The 20,447-nt window shown below is 50.4% G+C and overlaps 1 protein-coding gene across 1 annotated transcript in view; it reads left to right on the forward strand.

Annotated features, from left to right (window-relative positions):
• The first annotated feature begins 10,496 nt into the window (after positions 1-10,496).
• LOC108799499 (vomeronasal type-2 receptor 26-like) overlaps positions 10,497-20,447 on the forward strand; it is a 15,847-nt gene continuing 5,896 nt past the window's right edge. The window contains exons 1-2 of the mRNA XM_018571362.1: positions 10,497-10,739; positions 19,290-19,517. Coding sequence (XP_018426864.1) covers positions 10,497-10,739; positions 19,290-19,517 — 471 coding nt within the window. The remainder of the gene's footprint in view (positions 10,740-19,289; positions 19,518-20,447) is intronic.

Genomic DNA, 20,447 nt, shown 5'->3' on the forward strand with positions numbered 1-20,447 from the left:
CATGATATTGATCACAAATTCTGAAAACATAGTATTGCCCCCTATCGTGGCTTAGCTTAATAGGTCCCGACGCGTTTCGCCACTGGCTTCATCAGGGGACCCAGAGATGATGGATCATGCAGGGTTAGTTTGCAAGGTAAGGGAGATGCCTGGAGGACCAATGTAACGATGTAACGATGTAACGATGTAAAATGTGGATTATAACATGGGTGGAAAAAAAATGAAAAAAAAAAACACTCAACAGTGACAAATCCAATTGAAATAACTAAACTGCATGCGCAAATGAAATCCGTGTAAGTCTCTTTAGGCAAAAATGCGTCATATAAGGGAACATTTTAAGAATGATTATAATGTTCTTACAGTGCTCAAAATCCAAAATGTCCGCAAGCGCGCCATCTTCAACACCCGTGAGGAAAACAAGGGGTCATAGGGTTTCTGGAGGGTTGTAATTGACCATCCAAGAGAAATTTGCTAAAAAAAATATATATCAAATGTTATTTTTGTAGCTTATATACTATTAAATATTTAAAAACGATCCATTTCATATGTCCAACAAAAACCCTGCATAGGATATGTTTGTGTATTCACCGATTCAATACGTACATCTCAATAAATCCAAGCGTTCATAAATAACATGATATTGATCACAAATTCTGAAAACATAGTATTGCCCCCTATCGTGGCTTAGCTTAATAGGTCCCGACGCGTTTCGCCACTGGCTTCATCAGGGGACCCAGAGATGATGGATCATGCAGGGTTAGTTTGCAAGGTAAGGGAGATGCCTGGAGGACCGAGAAGGCGGAAGCCGGGTAACCCCACCACCTCTCCTTTTATATTTAATAGTATAAGAGCTACAAAAATAAAACATGATATATATTTTTAGCAAATTTCTATTGGATGGTCAATTACAACCCTCCAGAAACCCTATTACCCCCTTTTTTCCTCCTTTTTTTTTTTTTATGAATGCACTTAATCTAGGGGGAGAGGTGAAAACTAGGTGCCCACAGGGAGGCAACCCATGATTTCGTAAATTTCAACACCCGTGATCCATGCAAAGGTTACCATCCACTCCTCCACACTTGTTACTGATGTAACGCACGTGGGGCGGAGCTGAGGAACGGAGCACGCAGGTGCAGTGGGGTAGATGGTGAAACCTCTCTGAGGGGGACCGTCATTAATATTCGTACCGTTGGATGCTGTGCCTTAAAGGAGAACTACGGGGTCAGGGCTTTTCCCCATAGTTCTCCTTAGGGTAAATAAATTAAGAAGATTGCTCTGGTCCAAATCAGGAAAAACCCGGGAAGTGGTAGCCCAATTGGCCGGTGGGCTAAAGGAAAAAAATCTGCGAATTAGACATTTATATGTAAGGTCTATTGGTAAAGTGGGCGGGCCCCCTTTGGAGAAGTGCTTTTGTCGTGAGGAGAGGTGGAGGGCCCGATGAAATCAGGAGGGGGAGGGCAGTAACAAGTGTGAAGGAGCGGATGGAAACCTTTGCATGGATCACTGGTGTTGAAGATAGCACGTTTGCGGACATTTGGATTTTGAGCACTGGAAGAACATTCTAATAGTTGCTAAAATATTTATTTATTTGACGGTTCACGTTCTTGTTTGAAGAGATGTAGGGGGTTCAAACAAGGGGGGGGGGGTATTCACTAAAGAGCCGAACATTTAGAGGAGATCTATGAGGTGAGTGATTTCCAGTCATCCTCATAGTTGAAGCAGTGGTGATTTTGCCACAGTATTGTCGCCCTAACCTGTATCCTGTTGCCTGAGTCCTGTGTCCTGTTGCCTGAGTCCTGTATCCTGTTGCCTGAGTCCTGTGTCCTGTTGCCTGAGTCCTGTATCCTGTTGCCTGACTCCTGTATCCTGTTGCCTGACTCCTGTATCCTGTTGCCTGACTCCTGTATCCTGTTGCCTGACTCCTGTATCCTGTTGCCTGACTCCTGTATCCTGTTGCCTGACTCCTGTATCCTGTTGCCTGACTCCTGTATCCTGTTGCCTGACTCCTGTATCCTGTTGCCTGACTCCTGTATCCTGTTGCCTGACTCCTGTATCCTGTTGCCTGACTCCTGTATCCTGTTGCCTCCTTGGACCCTGACTCCTTACCCCCCTGAGGTCTCTTGATCTGTGGCTCCCCTCCTGTGGCCCTGCTCCCCTGGTAAACTTGCCCTGTTGTACTCCGTGTGTTATTCTGTTTACATTTAGTTTGGCTAATTTATGTTGATTGTGGGTGTTGGTGGGGTTGCTTGCGTTTATAGGATTTTATATGTCTAATAAACTATAATTTCCTATCCTTGTTTGGTTGAGTATTTGGTCCTCCCGTATAGATACCTGCACACGGTGTGTGGGGCCCCTGTGCACGGTATCCTGACAGTGTATGTCCTCCTGTGACCCTAAATAGAACTATGAAAAAAACCCACTTACCCCGTAGTTCTCTTTTCAGCCAAACGTTTCGGCTAACCCTTCGGCTCGCTTTGGCTACAGGAAGCCTTCAGTTCAGCCAAAGTGAAGGGCTTCTGTGTAGGCCATTCACAATGACCCGTACAGCTGCCGATGCTTTGGCTTGGCACAGCCAAAGACATAGCCAGAGCGGGGAGAAAGGAACACTGAAGAGGATCATTCTCCCCGCAAGTTGTTAAGAAAATAGCGTAAAAAAACAGTGCGGGGTCCCCTCTCAGGTAATACCAGACCCTTTAGCTCTGGTAGGAATTTTAGGGGGACCCCATGTAAAAAAAAAAAAGCATGGTGTTCCCCTAAAGTCTTACCCGACCCTTTGGAATAGGGTATTACATCACTTCACTGCCTAGAGCCAGGAGAAGAAGCTGGTGAAGCAGATCCTCAGAGACACACAGAGTCCTCAGAGATACACAGAGCCCTCAGAGACACACAGAGCCCTCAGAGACACACAGAGCCCTCAGAGACACACAGAGTCCTCAATCTCTTTTTCTGTGTCCCCTGTTATCAATGAACAGGAATCCTCTATACTGAGATTTCCTGTTCATTCATAACATGAGGACAGAGTATGTTTACTATAACTACAATCATGAATGAACAGGAAGTGATGTAGATAATGATGTAGATCACTTCCCATTCATTCATAATTGAGGATATAGTAAACACACCATGTCCTCAATCATCTACAAACACTCAGCCATCACTGATCACATGACTGCTTGTACCCGCTCTCCTCTCTGACACGCTGTCACAGGAGGCTGAGCGAGCGGTGCGGGGAGGAGAGCCCAGCCTCCTGTGACAGCGTGGGCTGTCTCCGCCCCCCACACCGCTCTGCTGGACTGTGATAGGAGGCTGAGCAGTGTGGGAGGAGAGAATCCGGCCGCTAACAGTGCTCTCCTCCCGCAGCGCTTGGCCGGCTGTCACACTTTTTCTCCTCCCCGCTAGGACACAGAGCAGCGCCCATCGGGGAGGAGAGAAAGCAGGGAATGCGCCGACGTATTGGCAGGAAAATGGCACTTTCGGCATTTAGATAAAAGTGCCATTTTCGGCCGATATTTTTTCGGCGGTCTATCTATCTATCTATCTATCTATCTATCTATCTATCTATCTATCTATCTATCTATCTATCTATCTATCTATCTATCTATCTATCTATCTATCTATCTATATCGTTTGAAAAACTTTTGATGTCTTCCAGGCTTAACCTTAACGAGTACAAAAGCATCTTGACGATAATTTTTGCCATTGATGAGATTAACAAGAACCCCGATCTTCTGCCTAACGTTACCCTAGGCTATCATATATTGGATACCTGTGATCATCCAAAAAACACCTTGGGATATACGCTACAGATATTGTCTGGAGAAAAGCTGGAAGCTCCTAATTATTCCTGTAGGGAATATGGGGAAGTGGTTGGTTTTATTGGTGACACAACTTTCCATACAACCCATGCATTGGCCCAGTTACTCAGCCTGTATCATTACACACAGGTAAGTGATCCCTGCAGTAGATTAGGACTGTTACATACACTCACCGGCCACTTTATTAGGTACACCTGTTCAATGGCTTGGTAACACACATTGCTAATCAGCCAATCACATGGCAGCGACTCAATGCGTTTAGGCATCTAGATGCGGTGAAGACGACTTGCTGAAGTTCAAACCGAGCATCAGAATGGGGAAGAACAGGGATTTTTTTTTTTTTGCATAATAGATTTTTATTAAAGGTTTTTAACATCTATCAGATACAGAGCCGGGGCACTTCTCCTATGCGGCCATCTTCCACCTCAGTCGGCCACGCCCCCTCGAAGAACAGGGATTTAAAGGAGAACTATGAGGCGGGTGCTTTTCACTCACCTCATAGTTCTAGCCGACCCGCAATAATGAGACTGTCACAGGTCGGCTCAGTAGATCGGGAGGTGAGCGAACACATACCGGCGTTTGCTCACCTCTCGATCCTGTCACGGCTCTCTGCCGTGACAGGGGAGGGGCTGGATTCCCCCCTCCCCGCTCCGATCCTCCAGCGCTGACTGGCGGAACGGACGGGGGAGGGGGCGGGTACAGCTGGCTCTGCCTCTAGATAGGCAGAGCCAGCTGTCACTCACACAGCTGGGCGGATCCCGGCATAATTGTCGGGATCCACTTCAGCATCTCAGTATACCGTGAGCTGCAGCTCGCGGTATACTGAGCTTAGGGTGATGGGAGGACGCTAGTTTGTGTCCTCCCGTTACCCTAAGGAGAACTATGGGGAAAAGCCTTAACCCCGTAGTTCTCCTTTAAGTGACTTTGAACTTGTCATGGTTGTTGGTGCCAGACGGGCTGGTCTGAGTGTTTCAAAAACTGCTGATCTACTGGGATTTTCACACACAACCATCTCTCGGGTTTACAGAGAATGGTCCAACAAAGAGAAAATATCCAGTGAGCGGCAGTTGTGCGGATGAAAATGCCTTGTTGATGTCAGAGGAGAATTGGCAGACTGGTTGGAGGTGATAGAAAGGCAACAGTAACTCAAATAACCCCTCGTTACATCCGAGGTATGCAGAATACCATCTCTGAACACACAACACGTCCAACCTGGAAGCAGACGTGCTACAGCAGCAGAAGACCAGACCGGGTGCCACTCCTGTCAGCTAAGAAGAGGAAACGGAGGCTACAATTTGCACAGGCTCAACAAAATTGGACAATAGAAGATTGGAAGAACGTTGCCTTGTCTGATGAGTCCCCATTTCAGCTGCAACATTCAGATGGTCGGGTCAGAATTTGGCGTCAACAACACGAAAGCATGGATCCATCCTGCCTTGTATCAACGCTTCAGGCTGCTGCTGGTGGTGGTGGTGTCATGGTGCGGGGGATATTTTCTTGGCACACTTTGGGCCCGTGATGCTCTCATGTCAATATGGACCAAAATCTCTGAGGAATGTTTCCAACACCTTGTTGAATCTCTGCCACGAAGAATGAAGGCAAAAGGGGGTCCAAGCCGGCACTGGCAAGGTGTACCTAATAAAGTGGCCGGTGAGTGTATTTTCAAGGTCATCCAGGATGAAAATTGACATGTTTTCTACTTTTTCCGATACACATAAAGTAACCTGCAAAGACATTCTAACAAGAGAACCTGTTACATAAAGAATCCTAACATTTGCATATAAGCACCTAATGTTTTCTATTAAGCATTGGTTGAGCATATATTAATGACTCTTCTTTATCAGCTATGAGCTTAAGGGACTGTAGACTTGGGACCCTCTGACCTTGTCAGAATTTAAGCATACCGTTTTGACGTTGGTCACAAATTCTTGAAGATAGTGTGAGCACAGAAAGCTATTTAAATGCTCACTCCAACCAGGTATGGACAGCTCGATCCCGCTCGCCTCACTAGTTAAATACGAGCCAGGCCAATAAGTTCTGACCCTTACCAAGATCCTGATGTGCTAGGGATCTGAAATTGAGTCCGCTGACTCTTCCTTCCCTACCTATCCACCTCCTATGGTTATACACTATTCACATCCGTGGAACAGACCTTCAAGACCATCTGCGTAGAAGTCTGCAGATTTGGAGGAAAGCCGGCTATCAGCTTCAGCAATGACTGCCTCATCATTGTGGAAACGTCTTCCCCTGTAAATGTTTCTTCAGATTTGGAAACGGGAAGAAGTTAGACATGTGCGATTCGTTTCGTTACGAATCGAAATTCGTACGAATTTTCCTGAAATTCCGAATTTCGGAGCATCTGAAATCCGAATGGCAGTTTCCGAATTATATCCGAAATACGAAATTCCGTTAACGAATTTCGGATCCGAATTTCTTTGAAACAGGAACTAATATTACCCCTGTAAATGAGGTTGAACAACATGACAAGATTTTTTTTTTAATCCGAGATACGGATCCGCTGCTGCTGATGCATTACAATACACAGGCAGGAAATACGAAATTCCGTTGATGTATTTTCATTCCGTTACAAACATTCGTTATATTGAAGGTAAAAAGCAAAGTACATTTATATTGGAGTTGATGGTATTTTTTTTTAAAGTCCGAAATACGAAATTCGGATACGGAATCCGTTAACGGAATTCGTATTTCGTTTTGGTTGACCAATCACAGGTTTTCTCTTCTGCTGCTGAGAGTTGCATTACAATACAGGCAGGAAATACGAAATTCCGTTGACGTATTTTCGTTCCGTTACGAACATTCGTTATATTGAAGTTAAAAAGCAAAATACCTTTGTTAATATATTGGAGTTGATGGTAGTTGTTTTTTTAATCCGAAATACGAAATTCGGATCCGGAATCCGTTAACGGAATTCGTATTTCGGATAAAAAAAACAACTACAACATCGACTCCAATATTAACAAAGGTATTTTGCTTTTTAACTTCATCATAACGAATGTTCGTACAGTTACGAAAATATAACCGCCACTAACGAAAATTCGAATCCGAATTGAGTTCAGTTACGAATTACGAAATACGAAATAACGGATATTCCGAAACGAAACAGAACTAATTTTTTGACGGCGCACAAGTCTAGAAGAAGTCCGTAGGTGCCGGGTCAGGTGAGTACGGTGGATTGGGCAGAGATTCATAGCCACAAACGCGAACAAAAGTGACAGTTTCTGCAGCTTGATTATTTGGGCAGATTTCCTCTTGAAGATGGAGGAACCTAATCACGGGTCAGCAATCAACTTTGTCCGGCATGACACCTACTGCGTTTCTCTTGGCTCTAACTATAATTCACCACGGCCTACAAAAACAAACATTGGTACACATTAGGGATGTCACGATACTGATAGCATCGGTATCGGGACCGATACAGGGCATTTGGACAAGTACTTGTAGTTGTCAAAATGCCCCGATACATAGCGCCGATGCTTGCACTATTTTTTTTTCCTTTACCTTCAGTCTGCTGTGCAGGAGAGCAGCGGCGAGTCAATGCCGGTCCGGTGGGAGGAGCTCCAGGTGGGATCCTAATTTAGCTGGCCGGCGGTGCTCTCCCGCACGGTGCCGACTACGACCTCACCAGCAAGGCACATTGTAAGGCACCAGCCATCATCGAGCAGTGAGTGAAGGCGTACTATTATGTACCATGGATCATTTAATCCATTCACTGAGCCCGGCTGGTAAACTTAGCAGCAAAGATGAAAAATTCCAAATATAATAGCGGGGTAGCAGGGAAAGTTAAGGGGGGTCCACTGGTGTTAGTGAGGGAAAGGGAGATGCTGCCAGACACTGTTCCCGGTTCTGCCACAAAGGCTAAAAATTGTGATCACTTTCCAAAATTGACACCAGTAAATCCAAAGTCCCGGAAAAAAACCCAAATTTGACCCTGAGGCCTCTGATTGGGAGCTTTATGAAAGCAATGTGGAAGCTGCAGTAACCCATAGCAACGGATGGACTGCAGTAACCCATAGCAATAGATGGACTAAACTATAGCAATTAGAGGCGCACCGAAATGTAAATGATAAAAACCGAAATGAAACCGGAATAAAAAAAAATTGTCAGGCCGAAATTTTTATTTTATTTTAATTTTTTCACATTTTTAAAATATTTTATTTTTATTTGTTTTTTTATAAACGTTTTAATTTTTGAAATATTTTTATTTATTCATTTTTTTCATTAAATATTTTTATTTTTTTACTTTACTTTTAGGAGCTTTGGGGAAATATTGGGGGTCTAAACAGATCCCTGATATTTCCCTTTTAAAATAGAAAAAGAGATTGAGGACACAGAGTCCTCAATCTCTTTTTCTGTGTCCCGTTTCAATGAACAGGAATCCTCTATACTGAGTGTTCCTGTTCATTGATAACATGAGAACATTGTTTGTTTACTATAACCACAACTATGAATGGACAGGAAGTGATGTAGCTCACTTCCCATTCATTCATAATTGAGGATATAGTCAACATACCATATCCTCCATTATCTATAAACACTCAGCGATCACTGAACCCTGATTGTGTGTACTTGCTCTTCTCTCTGACACGCTGACACAGGGGGCTGATGGAGTGGTGTAGGGAGGATAGCCCAGCCTCCTGTTACAGAGCTGTCTCCGCCCCCACACCGCTCTGCCGGACTTTGATAAGCGGCCGAGCGGTGTGGGAGGAGACGCAGGCCGATCACTGCGCTCTCGTGCCGCAGCAATCGGCCGGCTATCACAGTTTCTCTCCTCCCCACTGGGACACAGAGCAGCGCCCAGCGTGGAGGAAAGAAATCAGGGATGCACGGATGTATCGGCAGGAAACTGGCACTTTCGGCCGACATGGACTCTGGGCTTAGTAACGCGCTGAACTCTGGGCTTAGTAACGCACTGGACTACTGACTTAGTAACACACTGGACTCTGAACTTACCTGAGACCCCGCAGAGCCCAACTAAGAGTGACCTTGCAGGGCACACCATAGATCCAGCACAGCCCATCCGAGACTCTCTATGGTGGGCTCTGCAGGACCTCAGGTGGACTGGTCGCCGGGGTCCCTTTCCCTGTACCTCCTAACTGCTCTTACCTGCTGCTGCTGGGGCCTGGCCTCCTCCACCCCCTCCCCTGTCACCTCTGCCATGCCGTCCCTGGTACAGCTGATACTCATGAAAGAGGCCCCCCAGGCTGCCCAGACCCCTCACATGGGTACCGGCCGTACCACCTGATGGTAGTGTTCTATCAAAGTTTGTGACAATGTTACAATTTGTGACTGGTGACGTGGTCACACATTTCAATACTCCAATACTCAGAAAGGATGTCCTTGAGCTGGAGAGAGTCCAGAGGAGGGCAACAAAACTCATTAAGGGGTTCGAAGACCTGAACTATGAAACAAGGCTGTTAAAATTAAATATGCTCTCCTTGGAGGTTAGGAGATTAAGGGGGGGCATGATTTTTTTGTATAAACTATTCAAGGGTGACAGCAACATTATTAACAAACTGTTTACAGTCAGCTCCGTAACAAAGACCAGCAGGCACCACCACAAGTTGGTAGAAAAAAAATTTCAACACACAGGGCGCAAGGGGTTCTTCACAGTTCGAGCGGTTAGGGTCTGGAACTTGCTGCCGCAGGAAGTGATCTCAGCTAAGTCTCAGCTGGAGACTAGACATGTGCGATTCGTTTCGTTCCGGATCGAAAATTCGGACGAAATTTCGGAGATTCGGATGTATCCGGATTCCGAATTACAGGTATAACGAATGTAAACGAATCCGAATTTCCGATTCATTTTTTTGGACGAACTTTCGTTGCAGCAAAGTGACATTTGAGAACAAAAAAACTTTTTTTCCCCTCTTAAATGTCACTTTGCTGCAACGAACGAAAACGAAATTTCGTACAATTTCGTCCGAATCCGAATTCCGAAACGAATTGACTTTCGGACCCGAATTCCGAAAAATGAGTTAAAGCAAAATCCGAATCAAAACGAAACGAAACCAAATTATTTTTTTGCTGGTGCACATGTCTATTGTAGACAGGGGCGTCCCGAGGCTGGGTGACACCCGGAGCGGTAACCGAGTGTCACCCCCCCCGAGACGTCAGTGCGCATGCTCGTGACTTTACCATGTGCGTACGTGATGACGTCATCGCGCACGCGCGGCAGTATTCTCGATACCTGCCGGCGGCCATCTTGGTGATGGACGCCGGCAGAGAGAGGAGGGGACAGTCACCCGGCGGGATAAGGTATGCCGCCGGGTCCCCTCCTCTGTCCATGACCGAGCGCCCGACTTTTCAGAGGGGGGTGACACCAAAAATGACTGAGAGTTATTTTGGTGTCACCCCTCCAATGGTGTCACCTGGGTGCGGGCCGCACCCCCCTTGTGACGGCACTGATTGGAGACCATAACATACAGCGGTACAGGTACGCCTAAGAGCAAAATCACACATGGACTCATATACAAGCACACACCTGCTCAAACATAAATGCACACACGCAATAGGTTGAACTTGATGGACTTGTGTCTTTATTCATCCTCAAATACTTTGTAACTAGGTAACAAAACAATATATATTAATTTTTTTTTACAGATTAATTACCGAGTCACCGACATTCGCTTGAGTGACCATAAAATGTATCCGACCTTATACCGGATGACACAAGACGACCGGGTGCGCTATGCCGCTATTATAAAGGTTTTTCTACATTTCGGGTGGAACTGGGTCGGAATCCTGATAGCGACCGACGGAAGCGGGGACGCTGAATTACAAGAACTGAGTCGGACGATGAGCAAACGCGGGATCTGCATGGAGTACGTCATTAAATTTACTGATAACGACGATAGCAATCGGCGGAAGCTGGCAGTTATAGGCAAGTCAACAGCCAAAGTTGTCCTGGTGTGCGGCATCTTCTCGTTACATTTTCTTTTTTTTCTCGATGAGATCCGTGTTCTCAGGGATGATCTCACATTAATTCTCCCTGATACTTTTTCCATTATAAAATATTACAGATACCCTGATTTATCAGCAATCAACGGCAGCTTATTGTTTGTATGGCCAGACAAAATAATCCAAAACCTCGATATTCATAGAAATGGTATCAGCTGCGCCGCCTGCTTAACCGACCCCATATTAGAAGATCTCTGGATTTTTTCACTGCGTTGCTTTTCCCCGAACTCGGCCAAAAACGACTATTTTCAATTGATTTTTGGCTTATCTTTAATGAACTGCACGTACGTGAAACCTGCTTGGCCCACATTTCATGCCTTAAGCAACGCACTGCCTGCTTACGCATACAGGGCTGTGCATGTCCTGGCTACCGCCCTACACAAAATTACCTTAATGAGAAGGACATCTGAACAACGTGGATCGAAGCAAGCAGTAAGATAAAGAATGATATGTGTATATTTATTATTTGTGCTCGGAGTCCGCTTACTCGAATGAAAAGGGATTGTGGATAACGCACTGACCTGAGGTGTGCCGTGGTCCGGGGTGGACAGTAACGCCAATAAGGGGGCATACTCTGAGTGTCTAGCTGGAGAAACCAATGCGGAGGGCGCAGGGGGCGTAACTAGAAATCACAGGGCCCCATAGCAAAATTTTGTATGGGCCCCCCCGTGATTTCTAGTTGCACCGCTTGCAGAGCCCACTCGAGATCCCACCTGAGGGTGAACCTGCAGAGCCCACCGTAGACTCTCTATGGTGGGCTCTGCCGGGTCACCCTCAGGTGGGCTGGTCGCACTCCTTACCTGTCCGCCTCCTCTTCGTCCACGGTGGCTGATGGGCCCAGCCTCCTCCTCCGTCAGCGGGAACGCCTCCTTCTTCGTCACCGGGCCCCGCCTCCTCCCCTGCTGCCGACCACGGGCCCCGCCTCCTCCTCTACTGCCGCTGCTGGCTCTCATTGACTCTGTGGAGAGGAACGCGCTGCTGCACAGTTTACTGTCAGTGATCTGAACAGCGGCACGTTCGTCTTCAGCCGCCAGTGAAAGCCACCAGCAGAGGATCGCATAGCGACCCAGGCGGCCCGCGCGGCATCTAGCCGGGCCCCACTGTGCCCCGGGCCCCATAGCGGCCGCCTGGGTCGCTATGGTGATTGTTACGCCACTGGAAGGGCTATGCCAAAATTCTCCCATCCCGGGCACTCCCGTCTACCCGGCTTGAGAGTGCAGTGGAGGCGCAGACTCCTCCCACGAATTCAGGCTAACATGTTAGCCTTCCAACTGATTTACAAAGCCTTTCGCTTGTTCCGCCATGCTTTATACCCTTGGTTCTCAACTGGTGGGTGGTGACCCAAAAGTGGGTCGCGACCCCGTGTTCGGTGGGTCACCACATGCCTTCCACTTTTCTAGATGAGAGGTTCCTCAGCCTCCCCCTAGTGTAGCACTGTCAGTTCCCGTGCCAAGCAGCCATTCAAAATATGCTGCCCGGTGCCGAGTGTCAGCTTGAAGTGCGGTGTGGTGCGCTGTGGGTATGGCCGCGAGGGGGCTCCATCTATACGTTCATTGCATACAGCTCCCTCATGTGCCCTGTAGAGGTGCCTGGACCGGAGTGACATCACATTCTAGCTCCCACCACCACTACAGGGCATGGGAGCCAGAGCGTGGGAGCGCATGGGAGCTGGGCAAGCAATGAACATATGGATGGGGCTCTGTCACAGCACCCCAGCCAACACTGGACCCCAGGCTGAGATTTACTCCAGTTCTTGTAAGATAGAGAGACTGGGTGGACCTTAAAATATTGAGATTGTGTCTGTGACTGTGTATGTATGCCAGTGTTTTTGAGGGCCCGTTCACACTAGTACAGTGCGTTAATCGCATAGCTACCGTGCATTCTGGTGCAGGAGGTGTGTTGCGTTGCCATTCACCTGAATGGTACCCTAAACACACCTCCCACCCACAGTTCGTACGCCCGCACTGGAGCGCGCGGTACCTTAATGCCGTGTGTTCCATTGCATTGCGACTTGGGTCGCGACTTAATGACCGAGGACAAACGGGGGTCCTGAGGTTACACAGATGGAGAACCGCTGCTTTATACTACATAGTTACAGTACATAGTAGGTAAGGGTGGAAAAGACATACAGTAGATCTATCCAGTCCAACCTATGTGGTGCATGCGTATTTTATCACTAAGTAAGCTCATTTACAAATATTATAATTTATTCACTAATTGTTCTTCGTAGCTGAGGCCATTTAGCCCCACAATTCATTTTGTTGCCCTTTGCTGGACTGTTTACAACTCTAGACAGACCCAGAGAGACTGAGCGGAGGAGCTGCATGACCGGGGGAAGGAATAGTCCCCTGGAAAAGGGGTTAAAATTAAAATGGGAATCAGTTGATCTTACCTGATTGGAGGTGGAAGTCAGGTGTCGAGGAGGAGCCGCATGGGATGGGACCGCAAGTGCTGATGGGCGTTCTTTCCAGAAAATCGATGGAGGAAGCAAGTTGTCCCGCCCGCCCTCCGCTCATTTTTGCCAGTTGGAATGGTTGTTTATGTCACGGCAGCTTGGCGGGTTAAGGGGTCTTTGGGGGTACAGAAATGTGAGTCGGTTACAAAGTGGGGGCCATCAGTTGGTATGGTACTTCCTCCCTCCCTCCTTATTTTGGCTGATGGGCACCCAAAGCCCCCTTCTCCGATCCAACAGTCATTCAGATTATTTCTTTGTATGTTATTATGTTTGGTAACTGTTCTAATTTTGGTATGTTTAATAAAGGGCCACTGTGCCCATTTAAATCCATGTCGCGCAGTCCGTGCGTTCATAGAGGCAGTGGCGGAACTACCAGGGTTGCCGAGGTCGCAGCTGTGACCGGGCTCCTGGAGTTGCGTCACTTAGAGGGGGCCCAGGACAGGAGGAAGGGGCCCCTGGTAACCGCAGATTACCAGGATATTTAATATGCCGGTAACCGCTAATGTCAGTACCGGGAGCTCTTCCACCTGTCCTGGGCCCTACGCACTTCACGCTGTGCCCCTCACCTTGTTCCAGGCGCAGCGTGAAGTATGATCCAGCCGGCGCAGCAGCCAATGAGTGGGAAGCGGGTTATCCCCGCCCCCTCATCACACAGAACGCTGCCGAATAGAGAGCTGCATCGGTAAGAGAGGCCTGCTGCGGACACGAAGGGGGAGATATAGGGAGCAAGGACTATGAAGGGGACATGGAAGAAGAGGAGAGTGTGGGGTCCGGGAACGGAAAGCTGGGGACGTGAAGGGGGAGATGAGGGGAAGCGGGGGACATGGAAGAGGAAAGTGTGGGGTCCGGGAACGGAAAGCTGGGGACGTGAAGGGGGAGATGAGGGGAAGCGGGGGACATGGAAGAGGAAAGTGTGGGGTCCGGGAACGGAAAGCTGGGGACGTGAAGGGGGAGATGAGGGGAAGCGGGGGACATGGAAGAGGAAAGTGTGGGGTCCGGGAACGGAAAGCTGGGGACGTGAAGGGGGAGATGAGGGGAAGCGGGGGACATGGAAGAGGAAAGTGTGGGGTCCGGGAACGGAAAGCTGGGGACGTGAAGGGGGAGATGAGGGGAAGCTGGGGACATGGAAGAGGAAAGTGTGGGGTCCGTGAACGGAAAGCTGGGGACATGAAGGGGGAGATGAGGGGAAGCTGGGGACATGGAAGAGGAGAGTGCGGGGTCCGGGAACGGAAAGCTGGGGACATGAAATGGGAGATGAGGGGAAGCTGGGGACATGGAAGAGGAGAGGGGGGGGTCCGGGAGCGGAAAGCTGAAGACATGAAGGGGGAGATGAGGGGAAGCTGGGAACATGGAAGAGGAGAGTGTGGGGTGCGGGAGCGGAAAGCTGGGGACATGAAGGGGACATGGAAGAAGAGGAGAGGGTGGGGTCCGGGAGCGGAAAGCTGAAGACATGAAGGGGGAGATGAGGGGAAGCTGGGAACATGGAAGAGGAGAGTGTGGGGTGCGGGAGCGGAAAGCTGGGGACATGAAGGGGACATGGAAGAAGAGGAGAGGGTGGGGTCCGGGAGCGGAAAGCTGAAGACATGAAGGGGGAGATGAGGGGAAGCTGGGAACATGGAAGAGGAGAGTGTGGGGTGCGGGAGCGGAAAGCTGGGGACATGAAGGGGACATGGAAGAAGAGGAGAGGGTGGGGTCCGGGAGCGGAAAGCTGAAGACATGAAGGGGGAGATGAGGGGAAGCTGGGAACATGGAAGAGGAGAGTGTGGGGTGCGGGAGCGGAAAGCTGGGGACATGAAGGGGACATGGAAGAAGAGGAGAGGGTGGGGTCCGGGAGCGGAAAGCTGAAGACATGAAGGGGGAGATGAGGGGAAGCTGGGAACATGGAAGAGGAGAGTGTGGGGTGCGGGAGCGGAAAGCTGGGGACATGAAGGGGACATGGAAGAAGAGGAGAGGGTGGGGTCCGGGAGCGGAAAGCTGAAGACATGAAGGGGGAGATGAGGGGAAGCTGGGAACATGGAAGAGGAGAGTGTGGGGTGCGGGAGCGGAAAGCTGGGGACATGAAGGGGACATGGAAGAAGAGGAGAGGGTGGGGTCCGGGAGCGGAAAGCTGAAGACATGAAGGGGGAGATGAGGGGAAGCTGGGAACATGGAAGAGGAGAGTGTGGGGTGCGGGAGCGGAAAGCTGGGGACATGAAGGGGACATGGAAGAAGAGGAGAGGGTGGGGTCCGGGAGCGGAAAGCTGAAGACATGAAGGGGGAGATGAGGGGAAGCTGGGAACATGGAAGAGGAGAGTGTGGGGTGCGGGAGCGGAAAGCTGGGGACATGAAGGGGACATGGAAGAAGAGGAGAGGGTGGGGTCCGGGAGCGGAAAGCTGAAGACATGAAGGGGGAGATGAGGGGAAGCTGGGAACATGGAAGAGGAGAGTGTGGGGTGCGGGAGCGGAAAGCTGGGGACATGAAGGGGACATGGAAGAAGAGGAGAGGGTGGGGTCCGGGAGCGGAAAGCTGAAGACATGAAGGGGGAGATGAGGGGAAGCTGGGAACATGGAAGAGGAGAGTGTGGGGTGCGGGAGCGGAAAGCTGGGGACATGAAGGGGACATGGAAGAAGAGGAGAGGGTGGGGTCCGGGAGCGGAAAGCTGAAGACATGAAGGGGGAGATGAGGGGAAGCTGGGAACATGGAAGAGGAGAGTGTGGGGTGCGGGAGCGGAAAGCTGGGGACATGAAGGGGACATGGAAGAAGAGGAGAGGGTGGGGTCCGGGAGCGGAAAGCTGAAGACATGAAGGGGGAGATGAGGGGAAGCTGGGAACATGGAAGAGGAGAGTGTGGGGTGCGGGAGCGGAAAGCTGGGGACATGAAGGGGACATGGAAGAAGAGGAGAGGGTGGGGTCCGGGAGCGGAAAGCTGAAGACATGAAGGGGGAGATGAGGGGAAGCTGGGAACATGGAAGAGGAGAGTGTGGGGTGCGGGAGCGGAAAGCTGGGGACATGAAGGGGACATGGAAGAAGAGGAGAGGGTGGGGTCCGGGAGCGGAAAGCTGAAGACATGAAGGGGGAGATGAGGGGAAGCTGGGAACATGGAAGAGGAGAGTGTGGGGTGCGGGAGCGGAAAGCTGGGGACATGAAGGGGACATGGAAGAAGAGGAGAGGGTGGGGTCCGGGAGCGGAAAGCTGAAGACATGAAGGGGGAGATGAGGGGAAGCTGGGAACATGGAAGAGGAGAGTGTGGGGTGCGGGAGCGGAAAGCTGGGGACATGAAGGGGACATGGAAGAAGAGGAGAGGGTGGGGTCCGGGAGCGGAAAGCTGAAGACATGAAGGGGGAGATGAGGGGAAGCTGGGAACATGGAAGAGGAGAGTGTGGGGTGCGGGAGCGGAAAGCTGGGGACATGAAGGGGACATGGAAGAAGAGGAGAGGGTGGGGTCCGGGAGCGGAAAGCTGAAGACATGAAGGGGGAGATGAGGGGAAGCTGGGGACATGAAAGAGGAGAGTGTGAGGTCCGGGAACGGAAAGCTGGGGACATGAAGGTGGAGATGAGTGGAAGCTGGGAACATGGAAGAGGAGAGTGTGGGGTGCGGGAGCGGAAAGCTGGGGACATGAAGGGGACATGGAAGAAGAGGAGAGTGTGGGGTCCGGGAGCGGAAAGCTGAAGACATGAAGGGGGAGATGAGGGGAAGCTGGGGACATGGAAGAAGAGGAGAGTCTGGGGTCCGGGAGCGGACAGCTGGGGACGTGAAGGGGGAGATGAGGGGAAGCTGGGGACATCATGGAAGAGGAGAGGGTGGGGTCAGGGAGGGGAAAGCTGGGGACATCATGGAAGAGGAGAGGGTGGGGTCAGGGAGGGGAAAGCTGGGGACATCATGGAAGAGGAGAGGGTGGGGTCAGGGAGGGGAAAGCTGGGGACATCATGGAAGAGGAGAGGGTGGGGTCAGGGAGGGGAAAGCTGGGGACATCATGGAAGAGGAGAGGGTGGGGTCAGGGAGGGGAAAGCTGGGGACATCATGGAAGAGGAGAGGGTGGGGTCAGGGAGGGGAAAGCTGGGGACATCATGGAAGAGGAGAGGGTGGGGTCAGGGAGGGGAAAGCTGGGGACATCATGGAAGAGGAGAGGGTGGGGTCAGGGAGGGGAAAGCTGGGGACATCATGGAAGAGGAGAGGGTGGGGTCAGGGAGGGGAAAGCTGGGGACATCATGGAAGAGGAGAGGGTGGGGTCAGGGAGGGGAAAGCTGGGGACATCATGGAAGAGGAGAGGGTGGGGTCAGGGAGGGGAAAGCTGGGGACATCATGGAAGAGGAGAGGGTGGGGTCAGGGAGGGGAAAGCTGGGGACATCATGGAAGAGGAGAGGGTGGGGTCAGGGAGGGGAAAGCTGGGGACATCATGGAAGAGGAGAGGGTGGGGTCAGGGAGGGGAAAGCTGGGGACATCATGGAAGAGGAGAGGGTGGGGTCAGGGAGGGGAAAGCTGGGGACATCATGGAAGAGGAGAGGGTGGGGTCAGGGAGGGGAAAGCTGGGGACATCATGGAAGAGGAGAGGGTGGGGTCAGGGAGGGGAAAGCTGGGGACATCATGGAAGAGGAGAGGGTGGGGTCAGGGAGGGGAAAGCTGGGGACATCATGGAAGAGGAGAGGGTGGGGTCAGGGAGGGGAAAGCTGGGGACATCATGGAAGAGGAGAGGGTGGGGTCAGGGAGGGGAAAGCTGGGGACATCATGGAAGAGGAGAGGGTGGGGTCAGGGAGGGGAAAGCTGGGGACATCATGGAAGAGGAGAGGGTGGGGTCAGGGAGGGGAAAGCTGGGGACATCATGGAAGAGGAGAGGGTGGGGTCAGGGAGGGGAAAGCTGGGGACATCATGGAAGAGGAGAGGGTGGGGTCAGGGAGGGGAAAGCTGGGGACATCATGGAAGAGGAGAGGGTGGGGTCAGGGAGGGGAAAGCTGGGGACATCATGGAAGAGGAGAGGGTGGGGTCAGGGAGGGGAAAGCTGGGGACATCATGGAAGAGGAGAGGGTGGGGTCAGGGAGGGGAAAGCTGGGGACATCATGGAAGAGGAGAGGGTGGGGTCAGGGAGGGGAAAGCTGGGGACATCATGGAAGAGGAGAGGGTGGGGTCAGGGAGGGGAAAGCTGGGGACATCATGGAAGAGGAGAGGGTGGGGTCAGGGAGGGGAAAGCTGGGGACATCATGGAAGAGGAGAGGGTGGGGTCAGGGAGGGGAAAGCTGGGGACATCATGGAAGAGGAGAGGGTGGGGTCAGGGAGGGGAAAGCTGGGGACATCATGGAAGAGGAGAGGGTGGGGTCAGGGAGGGGAAAGCTGGGGACATCATGGAAGAGGAGAGGGTGGGGTCAGGGAGGGGAAAGCTGGGGACATCATGGAAGAGGAGAGGGTGGGGTCAGGGAGGGGAAAGCTGGGGACATCATGGAAGAGGAGAGGGTGGGGTCAGGGAGGGGAAAGCTGGGGACATCATGGAAGAGGAGAGGGTGGGGTCAGGGAGGGGAAAGCTGGGGACATCATGGAAGAGGAGAGGGTGGGGTCAGGGAGGGGAAAGCTGGGGACATCATGGAAGAGGAGAGGGTGGGGTCAGGGAGGGGAAAGCTGGGGACATCATGGAAGAGGAGAGGGTGGGGTCAGGGAGGGGAAAGCTGGGGACATCATGGAAGAGGAGAGGGTGGGGTCAGGGAGGGGAAAGCTGGGGACATCATGGAAGAGGAGAGGGTGGGGTCAGGGAGGGGAAAGCTGGGGACATCATGGAAGAGGAGAGGGTGGGGTCAGGGAGGGGAAAGCTGGGGACATGGAAGAGGAGATTGTGGGGTCCGGGAGCGGAAAGCTGGGGACATGAAGTGGGAGATGAGGGAAAGCTGGGGACATGGAAGAAGAGGAGAGTCTGGGGTCCGGGAGCGGAAAGCTGGGGACGTGAAGGGGGAGATGAGGGGATTGCCATCAGTCACAGGACCATTTTTCATACCTTTATTGATCTTTTACCTGCCCCATGGTTGGGCTTTCAGAACTCTTAGAAATGTTTATGGTAACATACATTTTAATATCCTCCCAGGTCAACCTGCACAACTATGTGAGAAAAGTTCGTTTCACGGACCCTACTGGACAGGAGATCTTCTTTAACGAGAGGGCAGAAGTTCCGTCCCGGATTGACTTAGTGAACTGGATGATAGCAGAAGGCTATGAACATAAGTGGACACTGCTCACCAGCTTTAATGCTATGGAAGATGTGGATAAAGCACTTAACTTTAAAAGTGATGATGTTTTTTGGAAAGGGGGCACGGTAAGAAAACATTTGCCGGTGGTTATCTTCCTACACAACAGACATTGAAATCCGAATTTCCTCAACAGAATTAAAGGAATCAATGTATTTTATATCGTCAAAAGCATCTTATAAAAGGCCTGTTACAGAGAGTAACATGATCAAGACCTTGTTAGCAGTGGTGTATTCTGGTTTGGGGCTGCCCTAGGCAAGACGAGACTAGGGCCGCCCCGACCCCCCCCCCCCCCCGGAACTCGCGTGGGCCCCCCCCCCCCCCCCCCCCCCACTGAATCTGCAGAATGTGTGGTGGGCTCTGTCAGTGGCGGAACTACCGCCAGTTGCCAGCACAGTCCCTGTGACTAGATAGTGGGACTGAGTGTTCCACAGCTACCTCATGTATCATTTCCCCCTCCTCTTTTAGATTGTAAGCCCTCAGGGGCAGTGCCCTCCTTACCATCTTGTCTTGAATTGTATTGTAACTGTAATGTCTTCCTTATATTGTAAAGCGCTAACTGTTGGCGCTATATAAATACTATGTAATAATAATAATAATAATATTGAGGACATGGTATGTGGACTATATCCTCAATTATGAATGAATGGGAAGTGATCTACATCACATCTACATCACTTCCTGTTCATTCATAGTTGTAGTTATAGTAAACATACCATGTCCTCATGTTATGAATGAACAGGAACACTCAGTATAGAGGCTTCCTGTTCATTGATAACTGGGGACACAGAAAAAGAGATTGAGGGTTCTGCGTGTCTCTGAGGACTCTGTGTCCTCAATCTCTTTTTCTATTTTAGTCTGTTTAGACCCCCCAATATTTCCCCCGAAGCCCCTAAAAGTAATGTAAAAAATAAAAATATTTAATAGAAAAATGAATTCATAAATAAAAATAAATATAAAATAATGTAAAAGTTTATAAAAAATAAATATAAATAAAA

This window comes from Nanorana parkeri, unplaced genomic scaffold (genome assembly GCF_000935625.1).
Source record: "Nanorana parkeri isolate BGI_ZX_2015 unplaced genomic scaffold, ASM93562v1 scaffold1743, whole genome shotgun sequence".
Classification (NCBI taxonomy): domain Eukaryota; kingdom Metazoa; phylum Chordata; class Amphibia; order Anura; family Dicroglossidae; genus Nanorana; species Nanorana parkeri.